Source organism: Anolis carolinensis, chromosome 1 (genome assembly GCF_035594765.1).
Source record: "Anolis carolinensis isolate JA03-04 chromosome 1, rAnoCar3.1.pri, whole genome shotgun sequence".
In the NCBI taxonomy this organism is placed as follows: domain Eukaryota; kingdom Metazoa; phylum Chordata; class Lepidosauria; order Squamata; family Dactyloidae; genus Anolis; species Anolis carolinensis.
Window position 1 is genome coordinate 259,082,808 of NC_085841.1, and position 27,281 is coordinate 259,110,088.

The window sequence follows — 27,281 nt, forward strand, 5'->3', positions numbered from 1 at the left end:
ACACAGAACTATGGCTTCAAACTACAGGAAAGGAGATTCCACCTGAACATTAGGAAGAACTTCCTCACTGTGAGAGCTGTTCAGCAGTGAAACTCTCTGCCCCAGAGTGCAATGGAGGCTCCTTCTTTGGAGGCTTTTAAACAGAGGCTGGGTGGCCATCTGTTGGGGATGCTTTGAATGCGATTTCCCTGATTTTTGGCAGAATGGGGTTGGACTGGATGGCTCACAAGGACTCTTCCAACTCTATGATTCCATGATTTCATGACTTTGATAAAAAGATTATTGCGTCAAAATACAATCCATCCCACTTCAAACAATTACCTTGTTTTTAACAGATAATTATCTGAAAGACAACAGAAAGATGACATCTAAAGGAGTCAGCCTCATTGTTCTTAAATTAATCCAATTGTTTGCTATTATGATTAATTGCAAGGCCCAAGAGAGGAATAGAGAGAGAGAAGATTGAATAGTGAGGCTACAGCTTGAAACTTTGAATGAGTTGGAGCTAATGATAGGTTGGACATACTAGGTGGCATCTCGACTAAGGTTCAATCAATGAACATCAGTCTTGTAAATCTAGTTCATGAAGTTAATCAAAGATAATGCAACAGGATGCAAAGAAGAAATTAAGTGAGGTGGAGATAATGGAAGATGGAACTGATGACACACAAGATCAAAATCAAGTAGAAATGAATTGATTGGAACAAAAGCGGAGTGTTCCCCAGTTAGAAGTCCTGCAAAGAAAAGTACAGCCGAAACGGTTGGATGGTCTGCAGGGGTGGTCTCAAGTCACATTGGGAGGCACTCCTGATGTGACCCAAAGTCGGGGAAGGATGCCAATCTGAAATTTCATGGAAGGGATCGGAATGCAGGAATTTGATGTGGAGAAACAGGCAGTCCATACCTTTGGGGCAAAATTTGAATGTGTTACAAGAAAAAAAATGTTTAGAGATATGGCTGTGGCACCTGTCAAGAGGAGATTAAGAGATTCAGTTCTTAGATGGCAGTAGAGTAACCTGTATAAGTTGATCCCAGGAAATCTATAATTTTAAAAGACTTTGGATAGAGCATGTGAGTCTGTAAAATGGTTGAAATGGACAAACTAACAGAAGAGTGAGGTTTCAGGACTTGTTGGCTAAAATACTATTATTACCCTACAGATACACTTTGTAGTATACTTTGTAATGCTTATTAACCCCTCACATAAGAATCTTTGGATAATAGAGATGTTGGTACCCCCTAAGTCAGTGGTTCTCAACCTGGGATGCCCAGTAATTTTTGGCCTACGACTCCCAGAAATCCCAGCCAGTTTACTAGCTGTTAGGATTTCTGGGAGTTGAAAGCCAAAAACATCTGGGAACCCACAGGTTGAGAACCACTATCCTAAGTAGATTTGGATCGCGGTGGGAAGGGGGAGATATATGGTGATACATAGTAAATTTCTGTATGTACAATACTAATTTAATAACTATCAGATTAAACTAAACCTTTAGATTATTTAGACAATAATTAAAATTTGATATAAGACTTACAAGAGTTAAACGAAATAATCTAAGTGAGAACAATCAAGATGAACTTTTAATGAAGAAGAGCTGGCGTAGAAGACAAGAAGAACATGGAATAATACAGATAGTATAAGAAGATACGACTACAGTAGAGTCTCACTTATCCAAGATAAACGGGCCGGCAGAACATTGGATAAGCGAAAGTCTTGGATAAGGAGGGATTAAGAAAAAAGCCCATTAAACATAAAATTACATTATTATTTTACAAATTAAGCACCAAAATATCATGTTTTACAAGAAATTGACAGAAAAAGCAATTCAATGCACAGTAATTTTATGTAGTAATTACTGTATTTACAAATTTAGCACCAAAACATTACAACATTTACTACAAAAACAATGTCTACTAAAAGGCAGACTGCCTTGGATAATACAGAAACTTGGATAAGTGAAGCTTGGATAAGTGAGACTACTGTATTAGGTTTTAGAATTAGATAACAATATTATTACTCTTTTTGTTATAGGGTATATATGGAATTTGTAATATTGTAAATACTTTAAGTGATCTGTGTAAGGGTAATAAAGATGAAGAATTAGATGTAGCAACAATAATTGTATACAGTGTCTTTCAATCCATACCCTCAACCCCTTCCCTTTTCCTCTGCAACGTACTAGATATTTATAGAGTTAATCTACTAACAATAACTCCATTACCCCACCCTCCCTTTTTCCTTTTTACCCGACTGTTACATCTTTCTCTCTTGTGTGAAAAAATATGGAAATATTCAATAAAAATGTTATATACAAAAGAAGTAGAAGCGATTTCAGATATATGCAGCTACTTTATTCAGTCAAGAAACTTGAGTAAGCATTTGCACTATAGAGACTTAAAATCACTACCAGTCTGAAGTCATCGAATGGACATCAGTTTCAATATATATCATAGAAAGACTTTATGTATAGGTTTGGAGACATCAAATTTTAGAATAGTCACTAGTAAATGTTAAAGCAAACAAAACTAAACAATTTGCTGGATATAAAGTGGATTTTTTTTAAAAAAAAGTATAGCAAACTAACACATAATAATAATAATAATAATAATAATAATAATAATAATAATAATAATAATAATGGTTTGGATCATTGATGTTGCCATCCCAGGTGACAGCCGCATTGACAAAAAACAACAGGAAAAACTCAGCGGCTATCAGGACTTCAAGATTGAACTTCAAAGACTCTGGCAGAAACCAGTGCAGGTGGTCCCGGAGGTGATCGGCACATTGGGTGCCGTGCCAAAAGATCTCAGCCGGCATTTGGAAACAATAGACATTGACAAAATCACGATCTGCCAACTGCAAAAGGCCACCCTACTGGGATCTGCACGCATCATCCGAAAATACATCACACAGTCCTAGACACTTGGGAAGTGTTCAACTTGTGATTTTGTGATACGAAATCCAGCATATCTATCTTGTTTGCTGTGTCATAATAAAATAATAATAATAATAATAATAATAATAATAATAATTTATTTTTTTAAACAACCTTATTTGTATTCTGCCCTATCTCCCCAAGGGGGCTCAGGGAAGATTCCAACATACAATAAAAAACATTCAGTGCCTCCATAAAACAAATACTGTATATACTGACATAAAATCCCAGGAAAACCCCACATATGAAAACAGCAATTAAAACCTAACATCAAATTAAAGCTAAGATCAATGAATTAAACCTAACATCAATAAATTAAACCATCATAGTCAGACAAAAATTATATAATGACATAAAATCTGAACAAACATCCATATTAATTTATAGAAGCCAAATGGAGTTCACAAAGTTGTGTGGGTTAGTTGTGTGGGAAGCTGGTAATCCACTTTTAAAACTAATTTATGTATATGTTGGTAGTTTTAGAGTTACAGGCAGTCCCCAAGTTATGAACAAGATAGGTTCTGTAGGTTTGTTCTTAAGTTGAATTTGTATTCAAGTCGGAACAGATACATTTTTAAAGTGTAACTCCAGTCATTGTTGCAGAAACAAGGATTGGTAAGAAGGCTTCAGTGGAGATACCTTTGCCTGATAACTCTTCCAGGAGTAAATTTCCCTTCCAAGGGGAAGATTTCTCTCACTTCATGTTGACTCACCCCCATTCTTAACTATGAGTCATTTTAAGTGGGGTGTTTGTAACTTATTGATTGTTTCATCCCTCTATGAACCACCTCGGAGATTAAGATCTTTTGGGGAGGTCCTGCTCTCGGTCCAACCTCCTTCATAGGTGTGGTTGGTGTGGATGAGAGACAGGCCCTTCTCAGTGGTGGCCCCTCGGCTGTGAGACTCCCTCCCCAGTGAAAACAGATCAGCTCCCTCCCTCCTGACTTTTAGAAAGAAATTAAAAGCCTTCGGAGAATAATTCAGTGCAAGAAGTTGATATGAAATAAGTGTAACATGTTTGGAATGGCTCCTGGACTATGACTTTGGATCTGTGTGGTTTTAATAATTTATTATTTAATGTATTGATGTTATGATATTTAAACTTTTATGGTTTTATGGTATATGTTTATTGTATTTATATGTTTGTTTGTATGGCATTGAATTGTTGCCACTTTGAAAGCTGCCCTGAGTCTCCTTCGGGGTGAGAGAGGGTGGGGTAAAAATATAATAATAAATAAATAAACTTGGGGACTGCCTGTATAGATAGAGATGTATGTTTGTTAAGTAATCATTGTCTACGTATGCCTATGTCTATGTACTTATAAGTATTGTTGGGGTTTTCTTGGGTGGTTTTATTTACAAAAAAAGGTAATTAAAAACATTGGGGGAGGGGGAAGAAGGTGAAGAAGGACAGCTTTTCTTTCTTTGGTTTGGGCATGAAAAAGTAATGGGAGCTTCCTGTCTCTGGCTCTTGTCACTGCCTTTGTGCTGGGTCCCTAACAGAGGTAAGTTGCCTTCCTGGCTCTCCCTCTCCAACTCTGCTTTATTTTTGAGGTCACATTCTCATTCTTTATCCCCATGTGTAATTCCTTTCCCCATCTGTAGTTGTATAGACATCTTAAGATCAGCAGTGCAAATTACACATATAATAATTGTGCCCCCCTCCAATAAACAGATCTTCTCGACATCTCTTCCTAAGTGCATTTTTAAAAGGAGAGAACAGAATTTATTTTATTTATTTTTCACCTGGATAGGTTGTAGGTTTTACCTTCAACTTATCCATGACTCTTAACAAAATCCATAATTTTGGCCTCAAACTCTGCCCTCAACTGATTCATGAAGACAACTTACACACAAGCGTATACTATATTTGCAAAATGGGGGATTTGAAAAAACAACAACTCTTTTTTAGTAAAATTGTTGGTAGTTTTGCCTTATTATTATTATTATTATTATTATTATTATTATTATTATTATTATTATTATTATTACTATTTGAAACACAACAAGATGAGACCACAGCAGATACTCTGCTGGCTGCTGTATTGGATCACATGCCGGACACTTCCCAAGTGTCTAGGACTGTGTGATGTATTGGCGAATAATGCGTGCAGTTCCCAGTAAGGTGGCCTTCTGCAGCTGGCAGGTGGTAATTTTGTCAGAGCTGATTGTGTTTAAGTGCAGGCCTAGGTCTTTAGGCACTGGATCCAGTGTGCCGATCACCACTGGGACCACCTTGACTGGCTTGTGCCAGAGTCTCTGCAATTCGATCTTTAAATCCTCATATCGTGTCATTATTGTTGTTGTTATTGTCTTCCCATTACAAAGCAAAGTGGTTCTTTATGGTTCAGGTTATGCTTATAGTGCAGGACCTTGTAGCTCCATTTGTGATAAAAAAATAAGATTTTAAAAATTAATTACTTCTTACTTTTTTAAGAAGTTATGCATTATCCATTGTTATGCTGCTATAGTAACAATAACTTTCAATCTGTAAAGTTTGTTAATATTGCATTCTCCCCTCCAAAGAACATTTTCCCCAACCCCTCCAAAAAGTAGTCTAAGTGGTCAAAAAGCAATTTGTTACTGCTTACTCACAGCATTGCTTTCATTGTTTTCCAGGGCTGCAGAATTTTACATCTGATAAGAACATAGCATGAATCTGCCAAAATGCCTGTGCTCTAAAATTACTCATGAAAAGTAATTGTGAAAGTTGAACTAGAAGGAGTGTCTTGCATCATTGGCAGCGGCCTAATTCTTCAGTGCGCTATCCGAGGTGCTGAACTCTCACCCCAGGGGAGGCTGACCAGATCGCCGTCATAGGAGCAAGCAACTGCCACTGACAACAAAATAATTACATTGCCACTCATTATGTTGCTTTGGAAATATATCTTCACTACACCCTTATTGATACAAAGAGAGGAAGTGACTCATTAAAGGGAGCTGGGTTTACTTGTAGCTTTTTACTGTGAAATCCCTCTGGAGCATTGCAGCACAATGAAATACTTGGGAGTTACCCTGGACCGTGCTCTGACATACAAGACTTACAAGAAGCACTGCTTGACTATCAAATAAAAAGTGGGCACTAGAAATAATATCAAACAAAAGCTGACTGGCACAACCTGGGGATCACAACCAGACACAGTGAAGACATCTGCCCGTGCGCTTTGCTACTCTGCCGCTGAATACGCATGCCCAGCATGGAACACATCTCACCACATTAAAACAGTGGATGTGGCTCTTAATGAGAAATGCCACATTATCACAGGATGTCTACGCCCCACACCACTGGAGAAATTATATTATATTGTTTAACCAGTATTGCACCAGCTGACATCCACGGGGAAGCAGCAGCCAACAATGAAAGGGCCAAGGCATTGACATTTCCGGCCCATCCCCTGTCCGGATATCAGCCAGCAAGCCAACGCCTTAAATCAAGAAATAGTTTTATAAGATCCACAGAGATACTCGCAGGAACACCTCAGCAAGCAAGAGTCCAAAAGTGGCAGGATAAAACCTGGAACCTCAAGCCATGGCTGATACTGAATGAGAGACTCCCTCAGTGGGCACACAGAAGACTGGGAGACTTAGAAGGCACTAAACAGATTGCACTCTGGCACCACGAGATGCAAAGCCAACCTTAAGAAATGGAGCCACAAAGTGGAATCCATGACATGCAAGTGTGGAGAAGAGCAAACCACAGACCATCTATTACAATGCAGCCTGAGTCCTGCCTCATGCACAATGGAGGACTTTCTTATAGCAACACAAGAGACATTCCAAGTGGCCAGCTACTGGTCAAAGGACATTTAGTATAATGCCAAAGATTTTAAAACTTTGTTTGTGTTTTCAAATACATTACAACTTGTATCCTCGATTTGCTTCTGATAGACAAATAGACAAATAAATAACTGTGAAACTCTGCTTTTAAGACAGAAACATGAAAGCTCATCCTCCTCCTCTTTCATCTAGGCGAGGAAATGTTTCATGCAATAAAAACCAACATCATCCACACTTGGGGAAAATCTTTATTACAAAGAAACAAAACCCCACCCAAAAATATAGTCAGGCTCTTGTGTTCCCTGAATCTCTCAAAAATTAAGAGATGAAAAGAAGCATAAAAGTTACAAAATATTTAATGTTCTTCTCCCAGCCCTCATTTCTGTATAAGTCTCCCTTATCCAAAATGCTTGGGACTAAAGGTTTTTCAGATTTTTTTTTCAGATGGAATATATTTGCATATACACAATGATCGAGAGAGGGGAAAGGGGATCTATCTGAACTTTTCCTCAAGAAGCCCTGATGGGGAAAGGGAAATGGGATAACTGGGGGAGGACTCTGCTTACACAACACCCCAGAAGGAGACAGACATCCTAGACATTTCCACAGCTGTCAGCCCACATTCCATGCCCTATACAAAGGAGTCAATAAGGGAGAGGGAAATTCTTTTTCATCTCCCTTCACACTTCTGCATTTTCTGTTTGCCCTGTTAAGGTTCCTTGAGAAAAACTGGTGGGTGCTGGATATAGGGTTAGCTCCTTTCCCCAGAAACAGAAGAAGGCAGCTGGTGGAAAAAATGTTTTCGTTTTTATCGTATGTTGGATTTCCAGAAAATAGAGGTTCAATGTATACTCACGAATGATGAGTTTTGAAGAACTTCAAAGTGTATTTTGTTATATAGTTGGCCATGCCCACCCTGGAACCTGGTCATTGTATTTTGGCCCCATTGATGGAGCATATTGTAACTGGATTTTAATTTTTGTGATTGTTTTGAATTGTATGTTCTTGTTTTATGTTTAACATTTTTACTATGTTTAATTTGTTATATGGTTTCCTTTCATCACTTGAATGTTTTGCTGTGTTGGAAACCACTCTGAATCCTCTTGAGGAGATAGGGCGGTATATAAATACAGCTATATTATTATTATTATTATTATTATTATTATTGACACAACGACATTGTATGACACAGCAAACAAGATAGATATGGATTTCGTATCACAAAATCACAAGTCAAACACTTCCCAAGTGTCTAGGATTATGTGACGTATTTTCGGATGATGCATGCAGATCCCAGTAAGGTGGCCTTTTACAGTTGGCAGATCATAATTTTGCCAATGTCTACTGTTTCCAAATGCTGGCTGAGATCTTTTGGCACAGCTCTCAGCATCATTGGAGCAGTTAAGCCCCCCCACCACGACATGGTGGCACCTACAGGGGGGATTATTATTATTATTATTATTATTATTATTATTATATGTATTTTAACAGTGTTGTGCTTTATCTCTCTGTTTTAACCATGTTATACCTCACCTCCGGTGGCCTAGGGGATAAAAGCCTCGTGACTTGAAGGTTGGGTTGCTGACCTGAAGGCTGCCAGGTTCAAATCCCACCCGGGGAGAGCGCGGATGAGCTCCCTCTATCAGCTCCAGCTCCATGCAGGGACATGAGAGAAGCCTCCCACAAGGATGATAAAACATCAAAACATCCGGGCGTCCCCTGGGCAACGTCCTTGCAGACTGCCAATTCTTTCACTCCAGAAGCAACTCCGGTTGCTCCTGACATGAAAAAAAAAAAAAAACCTCACCTCAAGCCACAAGTAGTAGTAGTAGTTGTTGTTGTTATTATTATTATTATTTATTAGACTCAAGCAAACCTCCAGATGTTGTTCAATTTCTCCTCCCAGGGTCCCTTACCACTGACTGTCTTGTCTAGGAATGGTGAGAGCTTCAGTCTAACAAGATCTGGACAGCCATATGATTCTTATCATAGTGAAAAACGAACATGGGTGTAATAGTTTTGTCATCTTCAATATGTTATAAAAACATCAGTGATATGCAAATTATCTGTACAGTAAATGTATGATTTACATATGACTGTGTGTATAATTTACTATAATCCTATAAAATCCTATAATGCTTATAGGATTAATCAGCCTCAATAGCTCTAGATTTCATACAAATTTAATAAATAGTTGGTACCATGCATTTTTGAGAATTGGGGTACTAGGATGCTGTTAAGTTCTGATCGGTATTTTGGGCTTCTCGCATTTCCTTTTAAAGGTATTTAGGAAAGATGGTCATAGTCAATATCTATCACAATTTCTTTTCATACCCCCACTTCCCAGTCCCCTCCTTTCATTCCAACATGATTCTAGAATAGGCTAGAAAAATATAATGCTGAGACATTTTCCTAAACATGCCACCCTTAGTTTAGAACAGAAAACTGCAATCTTACTTTGACTCGTATTCCAAATCCCACTTTGGAGGAAAAAAGGAGAAAGTAGAATGAAATGAGGTGGAAGGACCAAGGCTGGCGTATTTAAATATCTTAAAGGCATCAAATCCTCTCTGATCTTGGAAGCTAAGGAGGGATTTTTTTGTGTCAGGAGCACCCTGAGTTGCTTCTGGAGTGAGAGAATTAGCCATCTGCAAGGACGTTGCCCAGGGGATGCCCGGATGTTTTGAGGTTTTACCATCCTTGTAGGAGGCTGGAGCTGATAGAGGGAGCTCATCCGTGCTCTCCCCAGGTGGGATTCGAACCTGGCAGCCTTCAGGTCAGCAACCCAACCTTCAAGTCACAAGGCTTTTATCCCCTAGGCCACCGGGGGCTCCAGCTAAGGAGGGTCAACTCTGGCTAGTACTTGGATGAGAGACCACCAAAGAATGTTAGGTTCTATAGACTATACTTCAGAGGACAGACCTGTTAAAATAACCTCTGAGTATTCTTTAGCCCATGATGGCGCAGTGGGTTAAACCGCTGAGCTGCTGAACTTGCAGACCAAAAATGTCACAGGTTCGAATCCGGGGAGCAGAGTGAGTGCCCGCTGTTAGCCCCAGCCTAGCAGTTTGAAAACATGCAAATGTAAGTAGATCAATAGGTACTGCTCTGGTGGGAAGGAAACAGCACTCCATGCAGTCATGCTGGCCACATGGCCTTGGAGGGGTCTACAGACAACGCCGGCTCTTCGGCTTAGAAATGGAGATGAGCACCAACCCTTAGAGTTGGACACAACTGGACTTAATGTCAGGGGAAATCCTTTACCTTTTAACCTACTTAATTAAAAATAAGACATCCCCTAAAGACAAGCCATAGTATGTCTTCTTGAGGAAAAATAAATATGACAGTGTCCTATTTTCGAGGAAACACGGTATATTGAATTGGTTGAAACTCTGCCAAATATTCATTGAAAAACTATTGCAAAATGTGCTGCAGGATGTCCCACAAAAACAAATATTTTTGCAGTTCAATAAACTTTTCCCATGTTTTGACAATTGAGCCAATTAGGAAATGATATTTATAACCTAGAAACAAAAGTTGTGTTGCATAGAATCATAGAGTTGGAAGAAACCTCATGGTCCAAACAGTCCAACCCCATTCTGCGAAGAAGCAGGAAATTTGCATTCAAAGCACCCTGACAGATGGCCACCCAGCCTCTGCTTAAAAGCCTCCAAAGAAGGAGCCTCCACCACAGTCCGGGGCAGAGAGTTCCACTACTGAACAGATCTCACAGTGAGGAAGTTCTTCTAATGTTAGGTGGAATCTCCTTTCCTAGTTTGAAGCCATTGTTCGTGTCTTTATCTCCAGGGCAGCAGAAAAGAAGCCTGCCCTTCCTCCCTATGACTTCCTCTTACATATTTATACATGTCTCCTCTCAGTCTTCTCTTCTGCAGGCTAAACATGCCCAACTCTTTAAGCTGCTCCTCACAGGGCTTGTTTTCCAGACCCTTGATCATTTTAGTCGCCCTCCTCTGGACACTTTCCAGCATGTCAACATCTCCCTTCAATTGTAGTGCCAGAATTGGACACAGTGTGATTCCAGGTGGTCTGACCAAGGCAGAATAGAGGGGGAGCATAATCAGGCATGGGCAAACTTGGGCCCTCCAGGTGTTTTGGACTTCAACTCCCACCATTCCTAACAGCCTACCGGCTGTTAGGAATGGTGGGAGTTGAAGTCCAAAACACCTGGAGGGCCCAAGTTTGTCCACGCCTGATCTAGACATTAGACTCCTATTGTTGCCTCCCTGGCGGGGTCTCCTGCTGCTCTCTCTCTCTCTCTCTCTCTCTCTCTCTCTCTCTCTCTCTCTCTCACCGTGGCTTCCTGCCCGACGTGGCTGAGCAAGATGCGTGAGCCGCCCGGGTGCCGGTCGCGGAAGCGCCGCACGTCGTAGACCCTGCGCTCCAGCACCAGCCACATCTCCCGCTCGGGATCCTCGGGTCTGGTGCGGACCCGGATTTCGTCCCAAGTGAAGAACCGCCGCGGGAAAGGAGCGCGGGCCCCCTGCGACAGCGCCGCCGCCCCCTCGGGCTTCTCCTGCGGGGACATCGCGGAGCCCACGACGCCTCTCCTCCAGCCAAAGCCGAGCCATCCTCCCGCGGTTTCTTATTCCCGGGCTTGGCTCGTCCCCGCCCTCGGCCGTGGATTGGCCAGCCGCCCCGCCTTCAGAGATGCCGAGGATGGGTCATCCCAGGAAGAAAAAGCGTTGTGTTGTCGAAGGTTTCCATGGCCGGAATCACTGGGTTGCTGTGAGTTTTGCGGGCTGTATGGCCATGTTCCAGAAGCATTCTCTCCTGACGTTTCGCCCACATCTATAGCAGGCATCCTCAACGGTTTTTGAGGTACATTGGAAAATAGGCAAGGGAGATTTATATATCTGTGGAAGATCCATGGTGGGAGAAAAATCTCTTGTCTCCTTTAGGCAGGTGTGAAGGTTGCAATTGGCCACCTTGGTTAGCATTGAATAGCCCTGCAGCTTCAAAGCCTGACTGCTTACTGCCTTGGGGAATCCCTTGTTGGGAGGTGTTAACTGGCCTTGATTGTTTCATGTCTGGAATTCCTCGGTCTTCTTTTTAAAATTAATTTTTATTGATAGTTACATATGAATAGAGGAAAATAAAACGTACTAGGAAAAAGGTAAGGAGGGTGGGCAAGGTGCAGATGGTGTTTAAAAGGAAAAGGTAGGATCAGAGGGATTAAAGGGATGGTGAGTAAAGGAAAGGGAATATATATAGGGAAGGGAAATAGGGGGAGGGTACTTCCAATCTTTTCTGATGTTGATGTCGTCTTAGTTCGTCTTTATACATCTTATTAGCTTATTTCATTTTGCAATTTTATTCCTCAGTTTTCAGTTGTTCTTTATTTACTCTCCTGATTTTAGACTTTTTTTAATACTGGTGTCCAGATTTTGTTCATTTTCATGGTTTCCTCCTTTCTGTTGAAATTGTCCACATGCTTGTGGATTTCAATGGCTTCTCTGTGTAGTCTGGCATAGTGGTGGTTAGAGTGGTCCAGCATTTCTGTGTTCTCAAATAATATGCTGTGTCCGGGTTGGTTCATCAAGTGCTCTGTGATGGCTGACTTCTCTGGTTGAGTTAGTCTGCAGTGCCTTTCCTGTTCCTCGATTAATGTCTGGGCAATGCTTCTTTGGTGGTCCCTATGCGGACTTGTCCACAGCTGCATGGTATACGGTAGACTCCTGCAGAGGTGACATGGTCCTTATCCTTTGCTGAATGTAGCATTTGTTCGATATTCTTAGTGGGTCTGTAAAAGCAGTGTCAAACTGCATTCATTCTTCAGTGTAGTTGTAACACTCGATCCCACTTTCACAACTTTGGCTTTGATCTGTAAATCTTGGGGCTGGTATAAGTATTTTCTCTGGTTGAAAATTCTGAATGATGTTCCCTAAAATGCAAACGAAAGCCAGCAGGATTAGTGGTTTGAGTGCTGGGCTACAGCTCTGGAGAGCAGGGTTCAAATCTCTTCAGCCATGGAAACCTAATGGCTTCAGGCCAATCATGCTCCCTCAACCTCAGAGGAATAAGAAACCACCTTCTTGCCAAGAAAATCCATGGATTCCCCCAGGCAGGAAGAAGCCAGGCTTTGAAGCTGCAAGGCCATTCAATGCTAATCAAGATGGCTAGTTGCAACATTCACACTTGCCTCAGGCAGACAAGAGTTCTTTCTCCCACCCTGAACCTTCCACAGATATATAACCCCCCTCCCCCTGGCCTAGTTTCCAACATACCTCACAACCTCTGAAGATGCCTGCCATAGATGTGGGCAAAATGTCAGGAGAGAATGCTTCTGGAACATGGCCATACAGCCTGCAAAATTCACAGCAACCCAGTGATTCTGGCCGTGAAAGCCTTCGACAACACAACCCACAAGAAGCTCACTTTAGGACTGTCATAAACTGGACATGGTTTAAAGGTACGCAACAACAACAAATCCCAGAATTCCATTTAATTTTGCTATTAACGTGGAATCATTTCACTACAACTGTGGAGTATCCTAGCTCACTAACCAACTTCCTCCCTTACGAAGTTCGAACAGAGTTTGTATAGTTGACTTTTCAGGTTCCAGTCCCCAATTCCTGTCTCAAACCATAATGTTTCCCATCTCTGAATCTAAATGTTCTCAACTAAACTGAAAACAGTGCTGTACCTTAGTATGAAGGACTTAAGTGTTTTCCCAGTTGGCTCTGTACGTGAGAAAAAAGGCTCCAGCATTTTGAAATGTAGTTGATCTGGTCTTTCAAATGAAACTTTCAAACAAAACTCATCCCCAGAATCACTCCAGCATGACTAATCTAAGATGAGAAGCCTGCCAAATATTGTGCGCACCTCCTTCCACAATTTAGGGATTATAGATTCTAAATAAAAGCAAGCCACAGCCCTGAGTTGTCAAGACCTGAACAGGACTATTAACATATTTTTTCAGAGGCTTCTGGTTCGTAGAGTTTTTGTACATTGAAGCTGATGTGATGATAACAACAGCAAACATATCTCATCTGAATTGAATCCTGCTCTTCATAATAAATAAATAAATAAATTGCAACAGTCACACTTGCCTCCAACAGACAAGAGTTCTTTCTCCACCCTGGTCATCATTGCACAGGTATATAAACCCCACTTGCTTAGTTTCCAACAGACCTCACAACCTCTGAGGATGCCTGCCATAGATGTGGGTGAAACGTCAGGAGAGAATGCTTCTGGATCATGGCCATACAGCCCAGAAAACTCACAGCAACCCAATAAATAAATAAATCTTTATTTGTATCCTGCTTTTCTCTCACAAAGCGGCTTCCAACATATTAAATACAGTGCAAAACAACAACAATTAAAACACATATATAAACATATGAAACAATAAACATAAATATGCATTTTTAAAACAACATACGTTACTGTGGAGCCTTGTCAGATCATATTGCGTTTTGCTCCAGTCAATAAAAATTAGCCTTCCTGACACTTCAGTCTAGGTTTCTTGGCTGAAGTCTTGCCTAAACAGAAAGCTTTTCAGCTACTTTTTGAAGGAAGAAAGAGAGAGTGCTGTTTTGATTTCCTTGGGGAGGGTATTCTAAAGGCTCAGGGCAGCCACTGAGAAGTCCCTTCCTCTTGTCGCTGCCTATCGCATTTGGGACGGGGACGGAAGTGAGAGTAGAGCCTCCCTTGATGATCTTAGTAATTGGGCAGGTTGGTATGAGGGTCATTGGCTAGATCATTCTATGGCTAGATCATTCAGAGCCCTCCAAGGACCACGTGCCCTGTAGAGAAGTTTGCTTGAGCTAGGAAACTTAATATTTCCAAAAGTCACAAATAGAGCATTCTGTCCCGTCATGTAGGGATTATGCATTCAGAATTTGAGAATGAAATGAAAGGAATTTTCTGACCTATCAAATTTTCTATAAGGATTGGGGAATCTATAACAGCACTCCAGACAACAATTTGACAGCAAATGATGATGATGATGATGATGATAATGATAATATCAGGTAACAGTCAAATTGACGAAAAACAACAAGAAAAATTCAACCATTATCAGGACCTCAAAATCGAACTGTAAAGGCTCTGGCATAAACCAGTACAGGTGGTCCCAGTGGTGATTGGTGCACTGGGTGCCGTGCCAAAAGATCTCAGCCAGCATTTGAAAACAATAAACATTGACTGTGGTGGAGGCTCCTTCTTTGGAGGCTTTTAAGCAGAGGCTGGATGGCCATCTGTCGGGGGTGTTTTGAATGCGATTTTCCTGCTTCTTGGCAGGGGGTTGGACTGGATGGCCCGTGAGGTCTCTTCCAATTCTATGATTCTATGATTCTATGGAAGTTACGATCTGTCAACTGCAAAAGGCCACCTTATTGGAATCTGCATGCATCATCTGAAAATACATCACACAGTCCTAAATGTTTGGGAAGTGTCCGACATGTGATTCTGTGATATGAAATCCAGCATATATATCTCATTTGCTGTGTCATACTTTCTCTTTTTGCCTATAATAATAATAGTAATGATAATAATCTTTATTTATAACCCTGAGGGGACTCAGGGTGGTTTCCAATGAAAGTAACAAATTGGCAAACATTCAATGCCAAAAAAACCAAAAAACAAATACCAAATCAAACAATAGATAAACAATCTTAATATAAAATTATAAAACAATGAAAATAGCCTAAAATGTAACATAAATAGATGAGACATGATAAACATCTTAAAAGTTAGACTAAAAGGTATTAAAACACCAATAGCTCCTCTTACCAAAATATGAAGACAGTATTTTTCACATTAGTAGAAAATCCACATTATGTGTAGATCACCTGCCTCTCACGTAAACTGAAATGACTGCCTTCTATACCAGTCCTTAATCCAGTTTGTGGATTATTTCCAGATTCAGCAGCTTAAATCCTCTCTTTATAAACTTCTTTTGGCAATAATACTATTCTTCTCTGGGACTAGGGATTTAAAAAGTTCATGGGCCCAGAAGTAAGTGTTTAAAAAGCAGACAAGTTATTATTTTGATAGGTTGTTCACACAATACAAATGCTGCAGTAACCATCTCCTCAGGTTATGTGCTCCTAGCTAGCAGGACTGGGAATGGCTCCATAAAAGTGTTGAGAAAAATTCGATTTTTGTGCAGTTAAATATATTGTAGCTCAACTGAACCACACCAGTAAGTTAAAGTTCTGAATCTTTATCTTTTATCTTTACTTGACTTTTAAAGAATATTGAAAAAAATATTAATCACTAGTGAAAAAGGAGAAAATTACCAAGGAATTCAAACATTGCAAGTAAGAAAGGATAAATTGTAGAATGAGCTTAGGCTTACTAGATAGGTTAAAAACAATTAAAATGGCATTTTTGTTATGTCTGTAGCAAAAAGAAAAACAATGGTAAGGCAATTGAATTGGAAAGATGGTGAAATGCTACAATGAATAGAAAAAAGGCAGAACCATTCAACATCTTCTAGGCCTAGGTCATCTTCTAAAATGTGAACAGTGTTCAAACTGGGAAAATAGTGCAGACAATGCAGTAGGGGAAATGTAGCACAGAATCGGTAAAGAGGCAGTACAGGAATACCTTGCTACTTTAAATAACTTCAAATTTTCTTGGCCTTATTAATTACATCCAAGAATTGGCAGAAGTCATCTTAGAGAGAACCAAGTCCATTCCAAAAGACTGGAGGAGGGCAAATATTGGCCAGATCTTCAAAAAGAGGACCAAAACAATTACTGCCCAACCATTAATACTAGGAAATACTCTAGAGCAGGATGTCTGAAACTTTCTCCACTCACAACCCCTTTCTACTGGATAATGTTATGCATGACCCCAGGTAAGTAGGTATATAAAATGGAACTCAAAATCAAACATTTACTGAGGCTTGCTAAACAGTATGATTTTCCTTTTGGTGGAGTACGGCTGAAGCATTTTCTGCACTCAGCCATGAAATTCCCTGGGTGATCTTGGACAAGTCATGGTCTCTCGACCTCAGAGGAAGACAATGACAAACTTCCTCAATAAATATTATGAAGACAGTTGTATGCTAGAGTTGCCATATGTTGCCATTAATATTTGATGCCACATAACAACAAATGAGAATAGTGGTGTATGAAGAAAAGAAATGTTGAGATTACTTCAACCATATCCCAGATATTTCTCTCCGTGAAGCAGGACCGGCTCAAGACGTTTCCCTGCCTGTAGTTAATGGTGCCCTCTACCCCACCAGTCAAGGGGAACAGGACCAAAGATTGGCAAACACATGGACATCTAGATGCTATTCTTCCATAAGTACTAAACCTTTATTTCTCTGGATCTCTTTAGCAGGCCTTGTTATACATAACTCATATGAAAATTATCATTTTAAGTACTATCACTCAGCCATATAACCATCATCACAATATTCATCATCACCATAATCATCAGGTTCTTTCATACTTTCTATAGTTAAGGCATTTCATAAAACTTTTCACATTTACAGAATTCTGTCCCTTATATCATTTCCATCAAATATTACGATTTCATCTGTTGAGGCACTGTACATCTCTGGAAAGATATGCAAAAGTTAATTTCCTTGTGCTTTGTTTTCTAAACCTGATTTCCATTTCCCTGGCTTCAAGACACAATGTTGTAAGAACCTATTCATACAACTTTGATATTGCCAAAGAATATGATGAAAAATACAATCACTGTAGATGCAAATCAGTTGGTACTTGCTTCGTGAAGATTTCAAGAGGCACAAATATTCACATTGACAGGTACTGATTAAATTTGAGTGAAGTTTCTTTGCAAGTTCACGTTCAATCCTTGTGTTGGGCAATGCTGGTGAAGAGATATTCTGGTAGCTTTTCTTCATTTGGCTCATAATGTTCATTATCTTTTTGCAATGGAAAACCTGTGCCACCATGACTCTTGAGGCAGCCAATTTTACTCATGAATTTTAAACTCACGTCTTGTGTCCACTATATGTTAATACTTGTTTTGTGTATTTTAATATATGTATTTTGTAGGAATACATTTTAATATTTATATTTTATGTAATGATTATGTGTTTTTAGTTATGTTGTAACGCACCTTGAGCCACAAGGAGATATGGGTAAGTAACAACAACAACAACAACAACAACAACAACAACAACAACGTAATTGCAAGAATAGCACAAGCAGGATAATTGCACAGATCCAATGGGCCTGAGTAACTCAGGCGGCTATCTGAGGGTTGTCTGAATTTCCCTTATGAAGTCATACTCTACTTTGTGAGGGAGACAAGGTTCTTTTTTTTTTTAGAGCCATGATGCTGGCAGTTTGTTTTGCTAATGTTACAGCTAGTTGGGGTGGAATATTTGCAAATAATTACAATAATAAATGTTTATAGTACAAAGAAAGGTGAGGAGAATAGGTGGCCATCAGAAGGTCGATATCAGTGATATGACACCTGGGTTGCAGAATTAGAGACATGGGAGTGGGGAGCTTGGGGGATTTTTTACTATATATGAGGGGTTCAGATGGGCTTTCAGTCTTGATTCTCTTTTAAAAAGACACTGCACCCAGAAGCTAGCTCTCAATTGCTTTAAGTGCCTCTTAAAAATGGGACTGTGTTCGTGACAAAGCAACCTACGTGTTGTAATAATCTCAGTGTTGGACTAGGGCAGTGGTTCTTAATCTGTGGGTCCTCGGGCGTTTTGGCCTACAACTCTCAGAAATCCCAGCCAGTTTACTAGCTGTTAGGATTTCTGTGAGTTGAAGGCCAAAGCATCTGGGGAGCCACAGGTTAGGAGCCACTGGACTAGGGCCATAGGAAACCAGGGTTCAAATCTATACTGAGCCATAGAAACCCATCGAGTGTCATCAGGCATATCTCACTCTCTCAGCTTAAATTCCCTGTGGTAAACCTCCTCTTGCCAAGAAAACCCTGGGGTAGGATTATTAGAAGTCCAAGTTGATTTTAAGGCACATAGCTACAGCATGATTACATAACATGGCTCCCAGTAAAAATATACCCTTAAAGCTTGGCTTGGGGTGGGGATCAAGAGAGTTTGTGAACAAAAGCCCATCAAGTGTGTCTTACACTTGAAACGTTTTGTTTTGTGGGGACACCACAGAGAGTACAGGAATGCCTGCTCCTTTGCGGGAGTTAACCCAGAGTTAGAAGTGAAGTTTCACATATCATTTAAAAATAAGAAAGCCCAGATTGTGAGGCTTGAAAACACTAGCGATTTCTGGCATAAAAATAAATGGGAGATTTGTACATGATATTAGGCTAAAAGTAACATTCCCTGAAATGAGAAGCTAATATAATGACACCAATGAAATATTCTACCTCTCCAATTTAGCACTGGAAGATTATTTTTTCTACACCTTGTTTCTACCTTCCTCCCCCAAGCATGGTACAGCAAGTGGAAAGTACTTTAAGATTTCAGCTAAAATGCATGCCTATGGTCCTTAGTTAAATGTCTTAAATGTCTTCATTTAAGAAATACAACAAACAAGTTTAAAAGATTAGTGTGTTCCTATTCACATTTTAAACCTTCCTCAAAATGCAGTGGTTTTCAACCTGTGGGTCCCCAGATGTTTTGGCCTTCAACTCCCAGAAATCCTAACAGTTGGTAAACTGGCTGCGATTTCTGGGAGTTGAAGGCCAAAACCCCCAGGGACCGACAGGTTGAGAATCCCTGCTCAAACGTTTCTTAGACTGGGACAACAAATAAGTGAATAAATGTTAGGTGATGGTTCTTAATGCAATGTTTTTCTGGGTGTAGTGCTACAGTAACTTGTTTATTTTTTTTTAAAAAAAACACAACCTGATGTCTTTGCTCTTAGGCAAGGGCTGCTAGCGCAAGTGAGATTCTACTTCCTTTTCAGTAACAAATTAAATTATTCATCTGTCTAACCGTCTCTGTTCCTATCAACAAAAGCATACTAGGTATATATCTGTAATGAACAATTATCATTTTCACTGCTACTTAGCATTTAGTTATGTTTGTAAATGTTCCAAGTGTTCCATGGGCATTATCTTGCTATAATCCTCAAATTATTCTATAAATTATCCTTTACAGTTCTCCCATTCAGGCTGAGAGATGCTTACTAAAACCAAACTCATTAGTTCACAGCACAGACAAGTCTAGGATAGGAGACATTTTGATTCGCAGTTTTGTTTCCTAGCCATTTTACTGCATGAACTCTGCTTGCGTCAGAACTCATCTGGAATAACCCCATGTCCACTCCTGGGCACCACAATTCAGGAAAGATATTGGCTTGCTGGAATGTGTCCAAAAAAGGGCAACCAAAATGGTCAAAGGTCAGGAAGCCAAGTTCTATGAGGAGTGGCTTGAGAAAAGAGAAGGTTGAGAAGGGACATTGGTAACAATTAAATATTTGAAAGAATGCTATTTTGAGGAGTGGGCAGACTTGTGTTCTGCTGCTAGAGACTGGGACACAGAGCAATGGACTCAAATTGCAGGAAAAGAAATTCCACATAAACATTAGGAAGAACTTTGTGATGGTAAGAGCTGTAAACAGTACAATATGTTGCCTTGGTGTGTGGTGGAGTCCCCTTCACCATACACCAAGGTTTTTTAAACAGAGACTGGTGGACATCTGTCAGGAATGCTTTGATTGTATTTATCTTGCATGGCAGCATAGGGTTAGATTGGATGGTGTTTGTGGTCTCTTCCAACTTTATGATTCTAATTCTCAATCCATGTAAATTCTGAGAGGTTACATTTTCATACTGAATACATTTCTGCACATGAGTACAGTTTTAGTCTTTCAACTAAAAGGCAGAGTTTAGTGTATTGTACTATAACAGGGATTAGTATGATGTAAAGAAGCGGTGTGGCATAGACGCCGCGAACTGGGAAGCCCTGGCCCTTGAGTGTTCTAACTGGAGGTCAGCTGTGACCAGCAGTGCTGAAGAATTTGAAGAGGCACGAATGGAGGGCTTAAGGGAGAAATGTGCTAAGAGGAAAGTGCATCAAGCCAACCATGACTGGGACCACCTTCCGTCTGGAAACGAATGTCTTCACTACGGACGAACATGCGGGTCAAGAATAGGTCTCCACAACCATCTACGCATCCACCGTCAAGACACTACACCTGGAGGGCCATCACCCTCAAACTACGCGGGATCACCTAAGTAAGTAAGTAAGTAAATAAGTAAAGTAAGTAAAGAAGCAATTTATCAGGAATTCATCAACTTGAATTCGATGGTCTTGTTCTTGTATATGTGCGGTGTTTTATGCAGTCTATTCAATGAGGATGGCAGGCAAAAGAAAGCTCCCATCCCTCTATCAACAACCTCCAGATTATTTTCACCCCAACCCAGACTTTATAGTTGCAAAAGATTCAGTATCAGTGGGAAGCAAGCCACTCCTCATTTCCTGGGTATGTGCTTTTACCAGATCTTGCCCATGCCTGTCTTTGAATGTGATCACAATAGACATCAATTGTTTCTCCTGTCAGTAGACAATGTGAAGAAGGCTCATTGTGTTTCATTCCACTGAGAATGAGAGCTCAGATGTAGCATTGGCACTTAGAGCTGGAGAAGACTACAAAAGACACACAGACATCAGAACTGAACTAATCAGCATGAGAAATCTATGGTATTGGTTGTTCTTCAGGAAGTCTACTGAGGAACAGTGGAGAAGTTAACTGTCTCTACATTATGCTCAGAGCCTATTTCTGCAAATGAATGCAAATGTTAAAAGAACACTAGTCAATCTCCAGTTCTCTTCTTCCAAAGGAAACCATAACGATGTGAAATGCTTGAAGCCTTGGAAGGTGTATCACTAAGAATTTCAGGGGTGAAGGGCAGAAAAACGTTAACCATGTAAAACACTAGGCGATTAGCACATTAGGGTTTAAATGTTGAATAACTGCACCAGAGCCTTCAATTGAGAAAAATATGTTTTTACATTTTTGGATGAACTCTGGCTAACAAATCCAACCTTTCCTCTTAAGGGAAGAAATCAAATACCTCGCTATGTTGGCCTGGAATGTATGTAAAGGAGTCTTGCAGCACTTTAAGGCCTGAGGGTGCATTTGCACTGCATGATTAATGCAGTTTGACCTCACTTGAACTGCCATGGCTCAATGCTATGGAATCGGAGTTGCAGTTTTAAAAAGTATTTTTGCCTTCTCTGTTCATGAGTGCTTGTGCCTCATGAAACTACAAAGTGGGGTCAAAATGCATTCATCCTATAGTGTAGGTGTACCCCACACTGTTCCCATGTATCAAATCTTTCAATTAATTGCAGCAAAGAGCCTATTCCTGCACAAAATTGGACTCTACTTTATATTACATCTTACACATATACAGTAGAGTCTCACTTATCCAACACTCGCTTATCAAACGTTCTGGATTATCCAACTTATTTTTGTAGTCAGTGTTTTCAATACATCGTGATATTTTGGTGCTGAATTTGTAAATACAGTAATTACTACATAGCATTATTGTGTATTGAACTACCTTTTCTATCAAATTTGTTGTATAACATGATGTTTTGGTGCTCAATTTGTAAAATCATAACCTAATTTGATGTTTAATAGGCTTTTCCTTAATCTCTCCTTATTATCCAATGTATTCACTTATCCAACATTCTGCTGGCCCATTTACGTTGGATAAGCGAGACTCTACTGTATGTTCACTGACAGAGGACAGTTCCACACAGCCTTTTAACCCAGAAGTAATTGGATTTGTTCAGCACGATTGCACCCAGGTTAAAGTCCACACACACACCAGAAATTGCATGTTTTTCTGGGGTGGTGGGGGGTTGTCCACATGACCTGCAGGACTTTCCAGCAGGGCACCGGGACACAAAACAAAACCCCCCAGAAAGGCCTTTAAAAAGAAAATAACTTACCCGGCTGCCAGGAGAAGGGGAGGGAGGAGAAAAATCACTCCTGATCCCCCCTTTCTCCTGGCGCCCCATGTAAAAATGTGGGAGCTCACACTTTTAAGGGGCTGTCTGGATGCACCCATAGTTTAACTTTGCAGAGAGGATGCTTCTAAGGTCACATCATTTTCCTCAATATTAAAAACAACCCCATTTTGAGTAGATCACAGTGCCAAAATAAATGTTATGTATGGGATGCTGCACTGGGGCAATGGCACATAACATGCTGCCCTCAATACTACTGAACTTTGAAGCATACAGTAGAGTAGAAGACTAAGCCTTAGTAGTACAAGAAATAATATTCAACCACAGGAAATTGTGCAAGAAGAAACTTTTCAACAGCATGTTGCTTTAGTTGGATGTTGGTACCCTATAGTCCTCCACATGTTGTTGGATTGCCGTGTCCCAGCATTCTTCACCATTACCTATCCTGGCAGGGCTCATGGAAGTTCCAGTGCAACAATATATACTTTTCACCTATTTTAAGCAGTACATATTTCCATGCTGGATCCATGTTATTTCTTCACTTGTTAGGAAGGGATAGGTTGTTTTTACTACAGCATTTATTGACTCGTGAAACATGGGAGGTTGGTAAAGTAATGTATAAAACATATAATTATTGTTTTATAATTTCCACATGGTAAGGATAAATGTCATAAATCTGTTACCTTAGGGTTTTGAAGCAATAAAAGATTTAAAAAAATAGCAATTGAATCACAAAGTGCCTCATATCAGCCTCACAACTAAGGGCGCATCTACATTGTAGAATTAATGTAGTTTGACCCCACTTTAACTGCCATAGCCGTTAAATAATGTTAATGTTCATTTAATGTTCACCAGAACAGTTTGAGTCTCAAAGAATATAAATGAACATTATCATCATCATCTAATAACACTGTGTAACAAAATTTGGAAAAAAAAATCTGTTCCTGATTTGAAAGTGTTATTTCCTGTTGCATTGTGTGGTACTTACTTTGAAAGTAGTTATTATACTCCAGAAATCTCGTTTTTGTGGCTGCCACAAACTGTGTTGAATCAATTGAAACTCTATAAGATATTCATTGAAAAGCTATAGCAAAATATGCTGCAGAATATCCCACAAAACCAAAGGTTTTGCAGTTTAATAAACTTGTCCCATGTTTTTATGATAGAAACAATAAGGAAATTATATTTATAACCCAGGAACAAAAATCATGTTATATAGTGTAATTGATAGAGAAGGCTAAAGACCTTGTGAAACTACATCCCCCATGATTCCAGAGCAATGAGCTATGGCAGTTAAGATGGTGTCAAACTGCATCAATGCTACAGTGTAAATGCAACCCCAGTCATTGTGGCATCCCACTTGGAGACTCTTGCCTTCAATACAACGGTTGGAAGAAGGCAAATGTCAGCAATAGACTTTTAGTGCTTTTGTTATTATACAATGACTTTATTTTTATCCTGCCGTATCTCCGCAAGGGGACTCAGGGCACTTTACAACAAAAAATCAGCAAACATTCAATGCCAAGTAAACATTATCTTGAGATGTTTTATTTTGCTCAAGTACGCCCTTTTTTGTCAGGCTGACACAAAAACATGTAATTTTTGTGTGTGTACATTGTCAGCTTTTCTTTATCCTAGTCAGCTCCAAGGGCTGTGTTGGCTGGGAAACAGCACACACACACATATACTGCACATGCATAGCCACACATAGTCCCAGCCTGCACTTCCACACATCTTAGTAAGCATCTTTTCCCCAGGCAACTCCATTGAGCCAGCTATTAATCCACCACCACTAACAGATGACAAAGAATTATAAGAGAAGCTGGGGGAAACTGGTTTACCCTACACAGTCAGGCCTATCAGCTGGGGTGTGAAGAAATGTAGGTGGGTTCCCTGCTGGCTTGTAGGGCCACACAGGAAGAAGCCAAAGGCCATGGATTACACACGCCTTCTCTGAGCATAAACAAGACCAATGAGGGCTTCTTATCTATCTGGCCAAGGGAGGACAAGTGAATATTAGGGCTTTGCACAGATTTGTTTTTCAAAATGGGCTTCGGCTGTTTCAGCTGTTTCAGCAGTTTGGACAGCCATAGTGGCATGGACTCTGCCTCCATTTTTCAGCCGCAACAAACCACATGGCTGCTGAAAACAGTTGCTTTTGGTTTCTTTTGGCTACAAGTAGAATGTGGGGAGAGAGGAAGCCATGCACACACGGGTTTTCCTGTGAGGCTATGAGCTTTGCTGCCTTCCTGAGCCAAACAGAAGAAGAAAGCTGTTCATGTGCTAGCTAGCACCACGTTCAATCTCAGTGTCATCGCTGCTCTTAGGATCTTGCTTTTCGACTCAATTCCAATCTTTTCTTTTGCCAATTTCATTTATGGGCTGTGAAAAGGCATTTGGGGGAATGTTTGATTAATATTGAAGTGGTTTACTGCCAACCTAGCAGTTTGCAAACACGCAAATGTGAGTAGATCAATAGGTACCGCTCCGGCGGGAAGGTAACGGCGCTCCATGCAGTCATGCCGGCCACATGACCTTGGAGGTGTCTACGGACAACGCCGGCTCTTCGGCTTAGAAATGGAGATGGGCACCAACCCCCAGAGTCGGTCACGACTGGACTTAACATCAGGGGAAAAACTTTACCTTTACCTTACTGAATAGAAGGAAGCCTGATTCCCTTGAGTCCCCATGGGGAGAATTCAATTCTTCCCCATTGAAGGATAAAAGTGTTTTAACACTGCGACTTGGGAAGGAAAGAAGCCCATAAAAGTGTTTTAACACCGGGGTTTGGAAGAAAATCAGCCCATAGAAATGCTTTAACACTGGTGCTTGGAAGGAAAGCAGCCCATAGAAGTTTTAACACAGGGCTTGGAAGGCATGATGGAAACCTGCCGTCTTGCTGGGTGAAGGAGGGCGAAGGCGGTGCATGCTGCTGAATTTAGTCCCGTGTGAAGAGGTAGGTTTCATTGAAGGATATAAGAGGTAAGGATCTCAGAAAAGAGGGTTTCTTAAGCCTGTTGCCTTAAACCCAGGACTCATTGAAGGATACAAGGGGAAAGGATACCAGAAAGGGTGGTTTCTTAACTCTGATGCCCTAAAAATTACAGAAAGGGGAGCCTTGTAAATTCTACATTGACACCATTGGGCTGGATATTCCCAGATTGTTCGGTTATGGGTCCGAAAATGGTTTTTTCCCCCATTCGCTGATTTCAGAAGGCTCCTGGAAACAAATTTGGGTGCCCATCAAAATTCAGACACCGAAAAGAGATCACAGTCCAACCAAATTGCACAACCCTGGTGAATATATCTCTGATGTTGTGGGTGATATTATTGGTCCCTGCAATATTGCTCTCAGAATAGCTGTGGGAATGAAGTTGGCATCTGGATTTGTGACAGGGCTTGTCCCTATTACCATCCATGCTGTGTATCTTGTTGTACATAAGCAGTTCTTCAAGATTTGCAGGCTGTCTGTATTAAATGTATTGTTGCTCTTGCATTTTGTGGTAATCACTCTCACTGAATGGAACTGTTTGTTCATAAAGTCAAAATTGCAGTTGTCCTGTAGCCCACACACATATGTATATTGTATAATCTTGATTCAAAAGAGAGATAGGATGACATGATGAAAACAAAGATATATTATTCTTCTATTTTTTTTCAATATAAAAGGGAACAGCATTGTGTCTTTCTAGGAGTTTGGCAATTATATATTCTCACACACGTACTGCTTGTTTATTTTATCTATTTTAAGAATTGTCTTTTTATAGAATATGGTCCATTACAAAACTCAATGGCCTTCATCCTATTGTTACTCTCAGCTAAACTAGGCTCATTGAATCAATACAGCAGAATCTTAATTGGCCAAAATGGCCAGGGGCCAACTGAGCTGATACTGGACCAATGAAGTTGTGCCTCTCTTTGTCTAAAAGTTCTGGAAATCAATCAGATGTATCATCCCAATGGCCCAACTTTGTGTTGGCAAGTATTTTCACTGCATCCCTGGGATGATGTATGTTTGAATATGATATAATTTTGCCTCTTTCTAACTACTTAATTAAATTCTACTTGAGCCACCTAATTATGAAACGGCAACCTACTGTGTTCATCACATGACGTAGGCTTCAAATGTAGGGTAGAGATGTCTTGGCATTTTAAAAGTGTCTTAAAGGGTTATCTTTTAAGACGCTTTCTAAGCTGGTTGGCAAGTAACTTTTTTTGTAAATTATCTACATAGGATGGGCAAAATGGCCAGTTTTGTCATGTGGTGAATTCCCTCCTGTTCTCCTCTTTAAAATGAAATGGTTACACAATTTGTGGGAGGAGCCTGAATGCCCTTTTGAGAAAAAAACTTGACATTACTTTTTGCTCACCTTTTGCTCAAGGAGAGAGAGATACTTTCCCTTCTTCCTTCTATCCCTTATTTCCCTCCTCCATCCCTTCTTTCATCCTTGTATCCCTTCTCATATCTTTCTACTCTTTCCCAGAAAATAAGACATCCCCTGAAAATAAGATCTAGTAGAGATTTCACTGAATTGCTAAATATAAGGCCTCCCCTGAAAGTAAGACCTAACAAAGTTTTCATTTGGAAGCATGCCCGCCAAACAGAACACCAGAGCATGCAGGACTGGTAAATCTACGTACCATAGATTGTTGTACATGGAAATAATGGCAGTAACAAGAAATTCTTGATAGGATTCAGT

At 40.2% G+C, this 27,281-nt stretch overlaps 1 protein-coding gene across 1 annotated transcript in view; it reads right to left on the minus strand.

Annotated features, from left to right (window-relative positions):
* Positions 1-11,303, minus strand: part of LOC100555351 (acyl-CoA (8-3)-desaturase) — a 32,531-nt gene extending 21,228 nt beyond the window's left edge. The window contains exon 1 of the mRNA XM_062965509.1: positions 11,026-11,303. Coding sequence (XP_062821579.1) covers positions 11,026-11,259 — 234 coding nt within the window. The 5' untranslated portion in view covers positions 11,260-11,303. The remainder of the gene's footprint in view (positions 1-11,025) is intronic.
* Between the last annotated feature and the right edge of the window lie 15,978 nt (positions 11,304-27,281).